This window comes from Copidosoma floridanum, unplaced genomic scaffold (genome assembly GCF_036245765.1).
Source record: "Copidosoma floridanum isolate Cflo_tuat_1 unplaced genomic scaffold, Cflo_Japanese_pri ptg000004l, whole genome shotgun sequence".
NCBI classification, from domain to species: domain Eukaryota; kingdom Metazoa; phylum Arthropoda; class Insecta; order Hymenoptera; family Encyrtidae; genus Copidosoma; species Copidosoma floridanum.
Genome location: NW_028321881.1, coordinates 40,751,294 through 40,766,322, shown reverse-complemented (window position 1 = coordinate 40,766,322; position 15,029 = coordinate 40,751,294). Strand labels below are relative to the sequence as shown.

The following is a 15,029-nucleotide window of genomic DNA, read 5'->3' as shown; positions in this document are numbered from 1 at the left end:
ATTTCTTGTTGATCTCTTTCACTTAAATGACGTCAGAATTATGGTACACATAAAAAGCGACAAAGCTTACCACATTACCTCAATTTAATTTAATCCAAGGGCCTCAACCTAATTAATCGATATACTAAAAATTGTGTAGGATGTCACTTGCAATAAACTTCATAAAAAAGGTTAAGTTGACGTTACAATGTATCCATTTCTTTGTACCTCGATTAATTAAGCTATAGAATCCAATACCATTCATCTGATATTCAGTTCCACAATAGATTAACAGTTCGATGAGCAAAATATATTTACTTTTGCATCGTTCACTTAAAATTATAATACATTTACTACTTTTGATTAACAATATTACGATTGCTCAGAGTGTTTATATACAATGGGTATCTTTTGATTCACGAGTCTTTATATATATCTTTGGCGACTTAAGATACCGTTTAGCATTTAAAAATCCATGAGAGTGCACCATATGATATTCACCAATCGTAATTTTTAAAATAGAATTTACGTAGTTTTCGTACGTGATAACGAAAAAATTGGTACTGATTATAAAATCGACCAGGGCATTTTAATTCAATGGTTTGTCCCTTTCGTTTCATTTTAACTGCTAAAATAACTTGCTTCTCCTTTTGATGTGTAGTTGATTAATCATCAAATTAATATTTTTTATCTTCTTTTTTGAACGTACGAAAAAAAAATTATTTTTGAACCACAACAACCGGACGTCCTTGAATTTTCCTCATTTTGTCTCTGCTCGGTACAGCGCAGCCCATAATCGTGGCAACTGTAACAACAAAGAAAACAATCTGTTTATCAGTTTCGATGTGTTTTCATGAAATCCTTAAAAATTATTTTTTATCATTTAGAAAAAGAAAGTGGTTATAATCTGAATTGATTCTTGGTAACGATGAGTATAACGGAAGAAAACAGTTTGTTTTAATAGAGCGTACTATAGTGCTAGAGAGGAATATATTACGTTTAAAAATGATAAACAAAGTATCGAACAATAAAAAAAAAACCGTTTAAACTCTGAGAACACATTTATACTCTTTCATGGGTTTTATACATCTAGAATAAGAGCTTACCATTTTTACAAACAATTGTATGTATTAAGGGATTAATTATGAATTGTATCATACGTGTTAGCGAGTGTGGACATGTATATGTATACACTTACTTAGCAGTTGAGCGGCCATCGCTAAGATCAATGCGGTGCAATAATCGTCGATGAGATAACCGAAGAGCATATTGCCGAAGAACGAGCCGCATCGTCCGATGAATATCGTGATCGCAGAGGCCATTACCCTTAAAGTAAACAGTTTAGAGTTTCTTGGCTTATTATCAACATGATTTTTAGTAATTCTATGTATATTACTGTTGTTAGTGTTATTTTTACAATGATATGTGTTATTACTACCCGTATTATTATTATTATCATTATTATAATTGCAGTTGCATTATTTACAGCGTTCATTACAAGTTTTTTTGTCATTAAAAACAAAAAAATTATTTAGTAGAACAATATATAAAAAGTCATTGTATTCTAAATCATGGGCGAAATTTTTTATCACATCAAATGATAAAAATAAATAAACAGATATGCTGAAAAAGACCGAGCTTTGCTGATTATTATTTTGTCTCAAATACAAGATGTATCAATTTTCTGGTGTCATACGTTTGAGAGTACACAACACTTTCATTAGTGAATCATTCACTAAACGTTTACATTTGTCTATGTAGTGTCAGGCTTCAAGTGAATTGACTGTAGCAATAGACGTCATTATCATTCAGCAATCGAAGGCACGTGATATCATGTGTTTGCGTGTTCATTTATAATTGTAGTAACATGTGCTTGTTATTATTTGCATTGAGCGTGAGTCATCGTTTAAATTTGATGTGGGTTTAAGAAGGAAGAAAGTACCTTACTGGCCTACAACATGAAAAATTTGTTATCATGGTGTTAAAAAAGTTTTAGTAAGAGGTAAATCATGCCCTCATTCCATTAAATCAAATGAAACATTATTATGAAATAAATAGTACCCTACTTCAGGTGTTGATTTTATTTTGTCACTATTCATATGAAAATTAAAGTATGAGTAATCCAGGAGTCTTGTAAAGTAACAAAAAAATAACAAAAATTTTTATTATTTTTCAAAAGTTGTCTCCTGTTAGGGAAAGGCTCTCAAAGAAATTTAATCTTAGTTGACGTATCGATTACATATACACCATCAATCTGTCTTACATACGATAGCATGGCTATGCGTCTGTATTTTTCCTCCCCTTTGTCGTGGGTGAAGAGAGCAGTAAAATCCGAGATATTAAAAAGTCAAGAGAATACCGAGCTAGCAATTAAAAAGATAATGAGTAAATAAATTTTTTTAAATAGTGTGTATACATAATAAAATAGTAGATATTCACTATTAAGATAGTGAGTCAGGTGATTCCACTATTTTAAAGTTTTATATTTATAACTTTTTAAACTATTAAATGATCACTGTAAAATAGAAGATTTTACTGTAAAATCGTGAATGCTCAGTGTTTCTACTAAGTTGGCGTTTCACTGTTTCGATTACTAGTTGCTAAACTTATTATTGAGACCACTCGAAAGAATATGTGTGGGATACATATACATGGCTTGTTCTCTTCGTTTGGGTCTTATTGGATTACTGATAAATATTCAGAATTAAATTTTATATCACGCAAACGTGCGACTCATATTTTTCACTATTTTGCGAGTAAAAATCTGTTTGCACAACTTAACCTTAAAAAATTAAAAAATTCCTAAAAGTTGAGAATACGGTTTTTTCTAGTTAAAAAAAAAAAAAAAAAAAAAGACAAGAAATGTTATAGATGGTAAAAAATCTCTCAAATGAGACTTGTCAGATTAAAATTCATTGCATATTTTCTGAAAAAATCGAAAAATACTATCAATAATTTCAGCTTCACATTTTTAATGCATTTCTTTCATTAATAAACGAAATCACTTCATGTTGAGTGAAAATGTAGCCTTCGTTGAGTAGAAAATATTGGTTTTTTTACCATATGCACAAAATAAAAGTTTCTTGTGTAGGGCCCGATTTTTTATGTATTTGCCCAAGGTACGAACGACATTTTTCTTTCCGAGGACACAAAATCGTATACTTTTCCCCTACTAATTCCTTTTTACCCACGAGTGGGAAAGTACTATTTCATCCTGGAGTGTAAAGTAATTTAATTGCATAATTGAGGGCTTGCGGGCGCATAGATTTTACACCCATAGTAAAAAAAAAGTGTTTTTGAAAATTTGGAAAAAATTCATAATCATACGACTTATAGTGAAATTACGAAAAAAAGATACTTCGTAAATTATCTATTGCCCAAGTAGGGTAGAGTCTACTGGATCCATTCTTAAACTCTTTGAAAGACGTAGTACTATCATACAATAAACCTAAGAAATATTTATTTTTAATTTTTAACACAATTTGTAATGGTATTTTTTGTCTCAGAAAATATACAGTGAATCCGAAGCCAAGAAGTCTCATATTATAGATTTTTGTATTATCTACAACTTTCTACTATAACTCTTTTTTATAGGAAACTGTGAATTTTTTTCTTTTTTTTTCATTAAATATAAAGAATCGTGCAGAGATGCAAACAGTACTACGTTTTTAAAGATGTTTCCATACGACCCTGTTTTTTTCTGACTAGTATCGAAACTGTCAATTTTAATGAAATTACTGTCTTAGTTGTCACTGTATCAAGATGTTTGTTATGTTACATTAGTCTCGTTGCTTTTGTTATTAAGTCTGTTTCATTTTTTGTGTATTTGTTTTCTAATATTGCATATGTATGTTGAAAAATTTTTTTTTTTTTTTTTCGTTTTAATCTAAAAAGTTCATCTCTATTTGGACATTTATTTTCTTAGTGCTGATTTCAACGTATAGTTATTATTTTAATTTTACCATGATACAGTAGTTAGCATTTTATCATCAACATGTTCATAGCTCCTAGATGAGAGTAATAGCAGGTTACCGAAATAATATAAATATATTATTTTTAGTTTCAATAAAATAGTAATGCTCTTATTATAAGATCCTAGGTTCTTTCAAACTCATAATTTTATCTAAGTTTTAAAATTTCAGTTTCCTTGTGGGTTTTTGTGTAACAACTGCTAAGTTTGTCACCGAAACATTATTTTTGTTTTTTACTTTTTTTGTCTCTGTATTATTGTTCCTTTTTACTTGTCTTCTTGCTATTTTCTTAAAGTCTTTACTTTTCCTCACTCTAAGTATTTATATTTAAGACAATAAATGTCGTATACTCTAGTGCATACTTTCTACTTGCACTGTATCTCTGTCTTAGTTGGTATTGTGTTGGGTACCTGATTAAGAGTAAATATTTTTCTGTCTCTTATATTCTTTTTTCTTTCCTCTTGACCATATTATATATTAACTTTTCTATATTCATTTTGACTAAAATTATATAAGTAGTGATTAAAACTGTTTATTTTGGTTAGAAGAATAACAGTTATCTTTACTCCTTTATTTATCAGAATACTTATGGCCCCTCATTCCGGCTTCGCGTCAGTTTCTTGATGCATAACATTGTAAACACTTGAAGCATTTGAAGTTTCCCTTCTAATTCGCCCTCTAGTGACTATAGGCATTGTTAAAACTTTTGTGAGCCCTAAGGGCTATTTTTGTCAACTTTGTTAAGTTTTAATATATTTGTTGGCAAGGTACTTCGACGTCAAATGGTCCTACAACGGACTGGTGAGCTGAACTCTTTCTTGACTGAAGTTTGACCGAAGCTGGAGCAAAGCATGACTGCCTGAATATCTTAGGGTGATCTTCTCTGGCCTGCTGTGATAGAATCAGACTAATTGGGAAGTCAAACTACTAAGTCTGAAGCGTTGGAGCTAGTTGTAGTGCTCTTTGCCAACGTCTCTTGGTGTTACTCCAGAGACGTTGGTGTCCAAAGCACCTTCTTTTTTCTCAGAACTCCGTCATGTTGGTAATATAAGGTAGGGAGATTGTACAGTACAGATCTAGGAGAGGATTGGTGATTTCGGTTGAATGCTAAGAGTCGAGAAGGTAGTGTAGGGATATTACAACCAGACTCTTCTTTTTCTTCGACGCAACCTTGTGGATCCTACCAAACTAAGGAAAAAAGCTAGCAGATTTTTGCAAAACTTTGAGCTTATTTATTTCTATTGTTGTTAATTTTTTCAAGATAAAAATCATACAAAAACCATCTAGGAATTGTCAAGAATCGATATGCAAAAATTCAGCAAAATTGGTTGAGTAGTTTTTGCAGTTAGCGATCACAAAGTTTTTTTGGGACTTCGATGTATGTATATTCGTTTATTTTTTTTATAAGTTTTTTTTTGCATTTCTTATGTTATGTCATCCGTACAAAGATATAGAAAACCCACATTAAGGGATTTAGATTATTTCTTTTCTGGGAAAATGTCTGATACCGTCTAAAAAAATTTATACTTACGTAACTTCATAGAAAATTCAATGATTAAGTAGTTTAACAATTTCATGTGACTTTGATTAAGAAAAATGCAACTAAGTGATCTAATCCAAAAACTAAATAATCGAAGAACTTAATTTATTCATTATTTATTTGTGTACAATGTATTGCACGTACACTGCTTTTAAATACACCCATAATACTGATTTTTTTAGATCTCTTGATAAGATCACCATAATTAGTTTCTGACTGATGAAAATTTGTATACAAAGATTATTAATAATCATTTCGGAAATTCATTTTTGTCAAATGCACTTGCCTCTTCATTATTTTTACATAAGTCATAAATGCTAAGTAAATGTCCCTATTACGACTATAAATTTCATCATACTTGCTTCTTTGATTCTTTTTTCTTAACTGTGAGCTTTAAAAGTAGAAATTTTGGTATTAGCTAGTGTGCTATAAATTAACCATTATTATTCTAGTTTTTAAATATGGTTCTTACTTGTTAAAATACTTTATTTTATAAAAAGATTGCAAGACCAAAATCTACATGATTAGGAAACGTTGTACCTATTGTTTCATAATATGTCTCTATTCATGAAACTTTTTAAAAAACGTAAATTAAGTATAAAATTTTAAGACAGTTAAAGTTTTTTTATTTGCATAACACTATTTTATTTTATAAGAATAATTGTATCGTTTATTTTTTAACTAGAAGTACATAAATTCCTTGTTGAAGTTTGGTGCCATAATACGTACAGTTCAAAAAATAGGTTACGTACTACTTTGTCCCTATTCATGGAATTATCTTTAAAATTTGTCAATTATTGTATGTAAAATTAAATTTTTCTTGTGAATTCATAAGGATACATAAAATATACGACTACCACAATTTTTTTCATCAAGTAAATTGCATAACAAATACATGAATCTTCATATTCCATCAATAGGAACACATTACACGAACAGGGACATTTACCTTAGTAAGATAGTTATTTGTAAACTGAACACTGCATGGATAACGAAAAAAAAAGTTATTTTTGTAAAATTTGATGCACAAGTAATTTTTTTACTTACATTGAACGTTGTACATGTTCGCAGTTTTTTTAAAATTAGTATTTATTATTATTTGCGATTTGTTGTTTGATACTTTCATACGAAGATAATAAGCAAGGTACTGTAATAAAACTATTGTCTAATTTCCTAAAACTGTTGAAGGGAATTTTACATTGTTTTATTTTTCAACCTTTAGTAATGGGGGTTTGAGATTCTGGGAAGAAATTTGTATTATCTAAACCCATTTAGATTTTTAAAAATTTAAAATTTATTTTTTGTGATGAGGCACCGTTATAACATTAATGTGGTAGGTTTTATTTTTCCTAATTATGTCATGATTAATGTCTAAAACATGAAGAATGGTTAAATTATGAAATAGATAACATTTTTTTCTGGTTTGTGATCCTTAAATAATCATTGGCTTTGAAGCTTACGACAACAAAGTTTAAGAAAAATTTACTATAAAAAATATGAATTGTTTTGAATGATAAAATTTGAAGAACAGTTGTTTTTTCTATAAAATTAAAAAAAAATTTTGAAGCTAGTCACTAATAGTCATGTACGAGTATGTATGTATGTATGTATGTATGTATGTATATAAATATATATTTATATATATTCGGTATTTATATTATATTCATACCTATTTTATTTTTTTTGTGTAAGAAATCCGTTAATTCGTATTTTTTAAAAATTATTTTAGAAAAAGTAAGTACTTGTCAGTACTTACAACGATAGATTTCTGGCCCCCAAAACTGAAATAAGGAGCCCAGCAAGTTAAATAATACGTCTCATGATAACACTCTCAAACTTGCATAACTACAAATCTTGTTTGGAGGTAACTCTTTTAAGATTATTATTTTAAAACGATGGAACAACAATATTTCAAAGATAATTATTCTTTTTCGTGAGCTCTCGTAAATACTTGATTTAGCCAGGATAACAAACAAAATATGTTTATGAATTTCCAGAACAAACATCAAACTTACCTTAGGCTCGTTGGAAAAAGATCCACTATCATGCACAAATTAATACTTGTGTTTACAGATGTAAATGCTTCAAAAACACACGAAATAATGAGATTCTCCATTGAATTTCTCACATAAAAAAAGCCAACTGTTACTGCCAGTGAGCACGCCGATGTAAGAACTGTAAAAATATTGATAACAATATCTATGTATAAAACGTTTAATCTTTTACTCAAAAAATTATTTGAGAGATCAAAAAATTACTTAAGTAAGTTCGATATCCAATACGCTCAATCGTCAGTGGCAGTAAAATAGCACAGGGAAGACAGGCAACGCCTAGTAATGCTGAGTTAATATATACACTCGTGTCCATCCGGCTATCACAACCAAAGGGGTCGAGATTCGTCAAACTCTAAGGTTAAAAAATATTATTTTTTTATTTTTTTATTACATCAGCTATTAATTACTAATAATATGAAAAAAATTAAAAAGTATTTATGAAGTAGTAGTTTAAAAATTTATCATATCGACACGGGGATTTCAAGTAATTAAATTCAAACAACCAACTAATTATTCTGATGACTTTTGAAACTTAATTTTTCAATTGCTGTTTTAAGCCAACACTTGCTTCGTTCAAGCCTTATCTAATAAACTTTATTAGAAATTTTAACACACTAATAAGGGAATAATAATATATGTATACATAGCATACAAAATTTTTAAATATGTGAAAATTTATAGTTTTAAAAAAACAATAACACAACTTTCGAGTCACGCATATTGCTACTTTTGCAAAACAATTCTCGTTTTATACTTTGATTTCTGAAAAATGTGTGGCGGTTTCTCAATAAAAAACATAATAATCAAATATAATGTAAACTTACATTAGTTTGTTGAAAGAACTTTAATATATTTGATATATTTAAGTAAAATACCATTCAGTGAAAGAGTGAATCGTCTCTAGGTAAGAAAAATTCGAAATATTTTAATTAAAAAAAGCAAAATCATCGAATTATTACTTTCTAATAGTCAGTAGTAACGATTACTATGAGTTCAATAATGCTGCAATGAACTTTTCTATTATAAAACTTCAAAACACTTCTTTCACTAGTGGGAAAGTATTTGACTTTCCTCCTTTATTTGTAATATTCTTATGGTTGAATACAGTTTTTGAAGAATGTATGAATGTAAAGAAGTTGAAATCAATTTGTCAACAAGAATGGCATTCTTTATACGTACATCAACAGATTCGATCACAGAGTTGTTGGCGTTACATCGTTCCGATACAGTACAGACGCTGGCATGTTTTCCAGGATGGTTAGTTTCAAAAGTGGCAAATCTCTGAAATAGTTCTGGGAACCAAGTCATCAGAGAATAATAAGTCGATGACATGCAGAACATTATGGAAGCGCTGGCAAACAACCTTTTGAAGTATGGTCTGCGCATTAATGCTTTGGTTTGAGATTTGGAGCTGTTCAGTAATTCCACTAGTTTATTCTTTTTGACTTTCACTTGTCTCGACTTGTCGTCATACATCTCGTGCTGGCATACTAGTTCGCTGATCGATGGTATACCACAAGTCATTAGATCTTCCTGATATGGAAATTCGAGTTTTTGATTATAAGAAAGAACAATTTATTGTCTAAAATGTTTATACCTTAAAGTCTTCAGCGGTGTTTCTGGTGTTGCTGATGTACATTTTTGTAAGAACTTTGACTAGCCTATCTCGTTGTCCATCCTCTGCGAGATACTTTGGTGTTTCTGGCAAGATTGCCAACAACAAAGCTGACACTAAGGCCGGAATGGAACTCGATAGAACAAATAAATTCCATGATCTGAACGAAAACATGCCCCTTTGGTAGTGGAATTCGAATGGTATGGTAACCCAAGCAAACACTTCGAAGTACATTAAATGCAATTATTTTAACATGACACAAAATATCATTCTTCAAAATCAGTGGTACAATCTAGCAGTAACAACATTTTTTTTTAAGAAGCAAATCAAACTATGTTAAAACTAATTATAAACTCACATGCAACGATTATAACACCAACGGACCATGCAAAGTCTAACCATGATAACACCGTATTTCTGTACTTCACTGGTTGAAACTCTCCAACGTATGGGTAGATAAGTGAAAGTTGGCCTGTAACTCTGTAATCATATACTTTAATTAGTTCTTATAATCCATCGTTGGCCTACTAATAACCATGCTTATCATGAAAATAACATCATTTAAGAGGTTAAGGGCTTCATTCTCAGTCAGACAATCTAGTTAAGTCCAAAACTGTATTTATTGGAAAAAGATACTTCTGCATTAAAGCTAGTTGACATCGTGATAGAACCTTAGAACAGAGTTGAATTATTGAATGAATTGAACAAGAGGATAGTATGAATCGTATGGTAAAAAAGAAAGCTTAAGAGAAATAAATTAAATATTGAAACAATGATAACGATAGGAAAGAAGGAAAAAAATGATTAGATAAAGTACAGATAATGGAAAGAACAAGCAGCTAAATTTATTTTAAAAACTGCGTTTTTGCATAATATAAGGCTCGTCTGATATAAGGAAGGACACTATTGTTATTACCATACTGTGTTAAAAGTTGGTACTTTTCGGTGCAGGGTTGGTAAAAATTCATATATTCCACGGGACGAAGAGAAGAAAGTGATCATCAATTCTATGTATCCTGAACAATCTATTATTCTATCATGAACAACATACTGTTTTTGCGATTTATGGCGTTAATTTTATCTTACAGATAAACATGTTGGATACAAAAAAATTACTTTTTTCAAATATCTATGATTGTTACATTAACTTTGTAATTTAAAGTGTAAAACGAATAAGTTAAATAGGAGAGAACGATAATTTTGCGATTTTTTGACATTTTTTGCGATTTAGAGCGCCAATTTCATATCATGACTTAGTATATTGAATACAAAAAACGTATATTCAACGAGATCTACAACTTTCACCTTTATTATCTTATCTACAATGCAAAACAAAAAAGTTGAATAGGGCAAAACAACTTTTCATTCATTTTACGAGCACTTTTTAGCCCATAGAACGTATGGGTTACATCCTGGACAAAAACGTTAAATACGAAAAAGTTATTTTTCAATCATATTCACAACCTTGTCTTTTGCAGCAAACCTCAAAAATATTATGTAACACAATTATAGCTGAAAACTGTTTTTTTTATTTTTTTTTTTTTTATTACTGAAAGTAACATTTTGAAATGACTGCCATTTTTTTTCTAAAACAGGGAACCTTGCTGATTTAAAACCATCACATGAGATATAAAAGACGAAGTTTTCTGTCAAATTTCAGCCTCATCCGACCAAAAAAGCATAAGTTAGTCAAAAATTCAATTACCCCTATACATACATAAATACATACACCCCTGACGCCAAGGTCCACGATCGCAATTTTGTTTTACCAAAATTTTTTTTACAAAAAAACAATAAGTTTTAAGGGTACCTACATGTTTTGCTCTGACAAAATTATAAGGTACTCTTAAGTATTAATCGTGCCTCTAAATTCAGATTCGTTGCGTAATAAGCATATTACTTATATAGGATTTAATGGGGGGAAAAAAATAAAACAAAACAAAAAACAAAAATAGGAAAGAAAAAACAACAGAGTAAAGAGTTAAATACAAAAACAGTTGATCCTTTCTTGCTATTAATATTAAAGTGAATTGGATTTATTTGAACTTGTAAGGCAAAGTTACTTGTTAAAAAACCACAAGATTGATGAAGAAATACAAAAGAATGCAAGAATGTATTGACAGTATTAGCTCATAAGTTGGTAAAATTAATAAAACATAAAATACTGTGATCTAATACAGTAAATAAATGTTTGAGAAAAAATGTCAAACTACATTTTTTAAAGATCATAGGTCATATTTTAAAACAATATTTACCCTATACCACTGAGAAATTTGAGAATTACGAATATCCAATAACTTGGTATGATGGATGCGAGAAAATCAACGGCAAATTGTAAAAATAAGGATGCTAGGAGTGCAACTTTTCGGCCCTTGATATCCGCTACGTAACCCCAAATCCAAGTGCCCGTTACCATGCCTAAAAAATGCCTTTGGTTGAATTTTACTCAAAAATGAGCGTAAATCCTTTAAATATTTACCCAGCATTGGAGCCGCGTTTATGCGACCCTTGTCTATAGTTGTCATTTGAAAGTCACAGGCAGCCGTGGAGATAACAAAACCGACACTCGTAATGCAAAATGCAGTGTTCAAATAGATAAGAGATGCAATCATCGTTACTCCGATGTTGAACTTGCCAAAACCTAGAATAAATAATAGCAGTGTATATATGAACAGATGCACTAAAAATGTGTGGTAGGAATTTATAATGTTTTACCGGTTCTTTCGAGGGCTTTTTGTACAACGGCCTCTTCAACATACATTTCTGGAATATTTAAAAATTATAATCCAACTTCTAGAAATTCTCTTCGGTAAATAAATTCTCCAAAAGTCAAGGAAAAAACTGTTTTATCGTGCAATATAAGTTTCAACGAATACTGTGCTATATCCAAATTTTATTTATGTTTTCGTTTATATGTTTTTAAAGAAATGTATATTTGTAAAGATAAGCTTTTCCTATTTCAAAAAATTAAGCTTTCACGATAAAGCATACGTGGACATGAATAAAGAAACAAAGTTGGTTCTTTATACTTCGTAACTCGTTTAACAGTGCATCGATATATTTAGTTTTAATTTGTTACGCTTTATCTAATAATGATGAATTATAAATTTTCATCACCATAATATATGTAGGAACAATGAAACATTGGCACATAATAAATATAGTGTAAATGTACATTGTAGTTGAAAGCACAAGTGACTTGAGTTTAATCAATAAATTAAAATTTAATGTGTGTGTTCGATAAATCAGAAGTTAAAAGTGGTTCTGACAGCTAGATTCATGCATCTTTTATAAAAAATTACCAAACATCTTACTTTTATTCAAAAAAGTGTGTAAGAAATTTCAAAAAAAATTTTTTTTTAGTCATTTTTTAGAGTTTCGACTATGTCTTTACAAAATTTTAGATCCTAATATACAATAGCTGACAACCAAGTGCCATGAGAAACATCTCTAACTTTTTTAAATGAGTTTATTCATGTCGTAGTATCAACTAGTTAAACGAACAGTCTTTGGGTCGACGTGTGTAGCTATCTTATAGAGAGCTATTCAGCATTTAGATTACTTTAAGTTAAAAGTATACCCTAGTAAATTACATATACTTAAGTAAATATACAAAAAATTATTTCACTGTCATTTGGTTCGAAACTTTTAACACTGGATAGTAGATGATAATTGTATAAGTTAAACGAAAGTGCCGATGTTTCTTAAAACTGCATTATTATTATATTATCAAAGAGATTCTTAGTTTTTTGTATGTGTTACGAAGTAAAACAAGATATTCTGATTTGTTTAAGATAAAATATCGTTTAGGTCAACGACTGCTATTCAATCATTACTGGTGGTATCGCACTAAAATTAGTAATCCTAAGAAGTACTTTTGTAACAAAAACAGACAATCAGTTTATTCAGAGATTAAATGGTATTCCTATGCAAATATCATTAGTGCAAAATTGATTTTAATATAAATTCGTTTTTATAAAGTACATCACATAACAATTTTGTTTCAACATTTGCACGATTATCTCAAAATGCCTGTAAGTCAGTAATAAAGTTTTTTGGCAAACAAAATTTAACTACATCGGTTTTTATTTAGAAAAATATGTAATTCGTCAGAAAAAGCATTTGCATCAAAAAGTGGCTTAAGACTCAATCTTAAATATTTAGGATAAAGAAACTTTTAAGGATATAACTATTTTGTAATAAATAAACTTATTGGCACTTTTTAATAGACAAGATGCAAGTATACAACAGCGCTGTCTCATGGCAAAATATTGAGTCATCGCAATGAAATGATAACAGAGAATGTTACTGTTTATCAGCATAAATAATTTTTCAACCTTCCAACTTTAAAATAGTACCTTCACTACTTGATTTTAGGTTCTCTGGCGGAAAAACAGTATATGAACTATTTCGAAAAGCTTCTTTACAAACCTAACTACGGCCTTCACCTTTGCCTCGTGCTGTAAGCCTGTCGCTTTGTAAATCAAAGACTTTTCAAACTCCATAATATACTATTTTTTTTGTACATGAAAACTATATTGTTATGTTAGCAATTTCCTCATCTATGCTATTTTAAAACAAAATTTTTTTCAGTTCAGAAGAATGTTATGATGAGTAGCAAAAAAACGTTCACTTATACCGTTTCTTGTTAATTGACAAGTTATTGTACATTCAAGTCACCGTCGATGAAACTGATAAGAAAATGATCTAATGCACAGGTGAAAAGTAATTTTTTTTATCGTTAACAGCATGTTTTTAACAAAAAAAAAAAAAAAGTTTGATCTTAAAGTAATATAGATGAAGATTCTTCAATTAACTACCAAAAACTAATAAAAGTAGAATCCATTTACAAGAATGAAAATTATTAATGGCGATAAACAGTGCTATTTTCTGTAATTGTTTTATCGCGATGACTCAAATTCTGCCACTGGGTGGCAATGATGTCAATCTGCTCCTGGCATATGAGCACAAGTGACTAGATATTTTGCAGATAATTGTATGGTTTTCCGAAATATTAAACAACCCTTTATGTAGAAAACTCCTTGGTTTATCAAAAATCATCCATGTGCAAGTTCTCATCTTTAATTTTATAATCAATTTTTAACCATCTGAAGTTAGTCATGATTTGTGGTTGGTTGCCTAGTCTGTGAAATGCAGATGGCTGATGTAGTTTGACGTTCTGAAGGAAATTGATGTAGTAAAGTTTTGAACAAAATTATAAGAAATAAATTTTAAGCACATTAACAAATATTAAAGTATCGTACATTTGGTGGTGAAGTTTTTTTAATATACATTATGTCAATAAATTAACATGCTATGTGTTTGTTTTGTATAAACAGTTTTATTAAAAATTAAAATATAACTTTATTTTCCAATAAAATATAAAACAAAAATCTCATTACGATAAAATTAAATGAATAAAAACTTAGAAATTATAATCCAACTTACAGATACTTTGGATCTTCATATTAGATTTTAATATTCAACGTATAATAGTAATTAAGAGTTCAAAATCAAATAATCAATAGAAATGCATACTCATCTTAGGCTTTTTTTACAGGTTGTTCAATAAACAATGCTCAAAAATGATAGTTTCAAGTATTTTTTTTTGCTTATAATGTTTCGGTGAAGTCTTATTACTGTATAAATGCTAAGCTAGGTAACTTATTAGAAGTTCATGCATTGAAAAAATCCTTTTTATGTTATGCTAATTTTTTTAAATGTCATTACTATAAATACGTTTAATATTATTATTCATACTACTATCGTTATGATCGTTGTTATTGTTATTGTTGATGTCATTGTTGTTATAATTTGTGTTAAATCAAATGTTGTATTTGAAAAGTTTTTATTTAATTTTTGAACCAACA

General features: G+C 29.4%; 1 protein-coding gene across 1 annotated transcript; it reads right to left on the bottom strand.

The window, feature by feature from the left end:
- Positions 1-216: 216 nt before the first annotated feature.
- Positions 217-11,920, bottom strand: LOC106644592 (synaptic vesicle glycoprotein 2B-like). The gene is made up of 10 exons (XM_089597773.1): positions 11,875-11,920; positions 11,639-11,800; positions 11,415-11,577; positions 9,518-9,639; positions 9,142-9,380; positions 8,730-9,077; positions 7,749-7,896; positions 7,506-7,665; positions 1,178-1,305; positions 217-784 (listed from the first exon to the last, which is right to left on the bottom strand). The coding sequence occupies exons 1-10, from the start codon at positions 11,918-11,920 to the stop codon at positions 699-701; spliced, it is 1,602 nt and encodes a 533-aa protein (XP_089453899.1). The 3' UTR covers positions 217-698.
- Positions 11,921-15,029: the final 3,109 nt, after the last annotated feature.

What these genes read in the sequence shown, in the direction of transcription:
- LOC106644592 (XM_089597773.1), bottom strand. Translation starts at nt 11,920, where the DNA reads ATGTATGTTGAAGAGGCCGTTGTACAAAAAGCCCTCGAAAGAACCG. An exon ending in AAACGCGGCTCCAATGCTGG is followed by an intron (nt 11,578 to 11,638) that starts GTAAATATTTAA and finishes GGCATTTTTTAG; the next exon opens with GCATGGTAACGGGCACTTGG. An exon ending in AAATTTCTCAGTGGTATAGG is followed by an intron (nt 9,640 to 11,414) that starts GTAAATATTGTT and finishes ATATGATTACAG; the next exon opens with AGTTACAGGCCAACTTTCAC.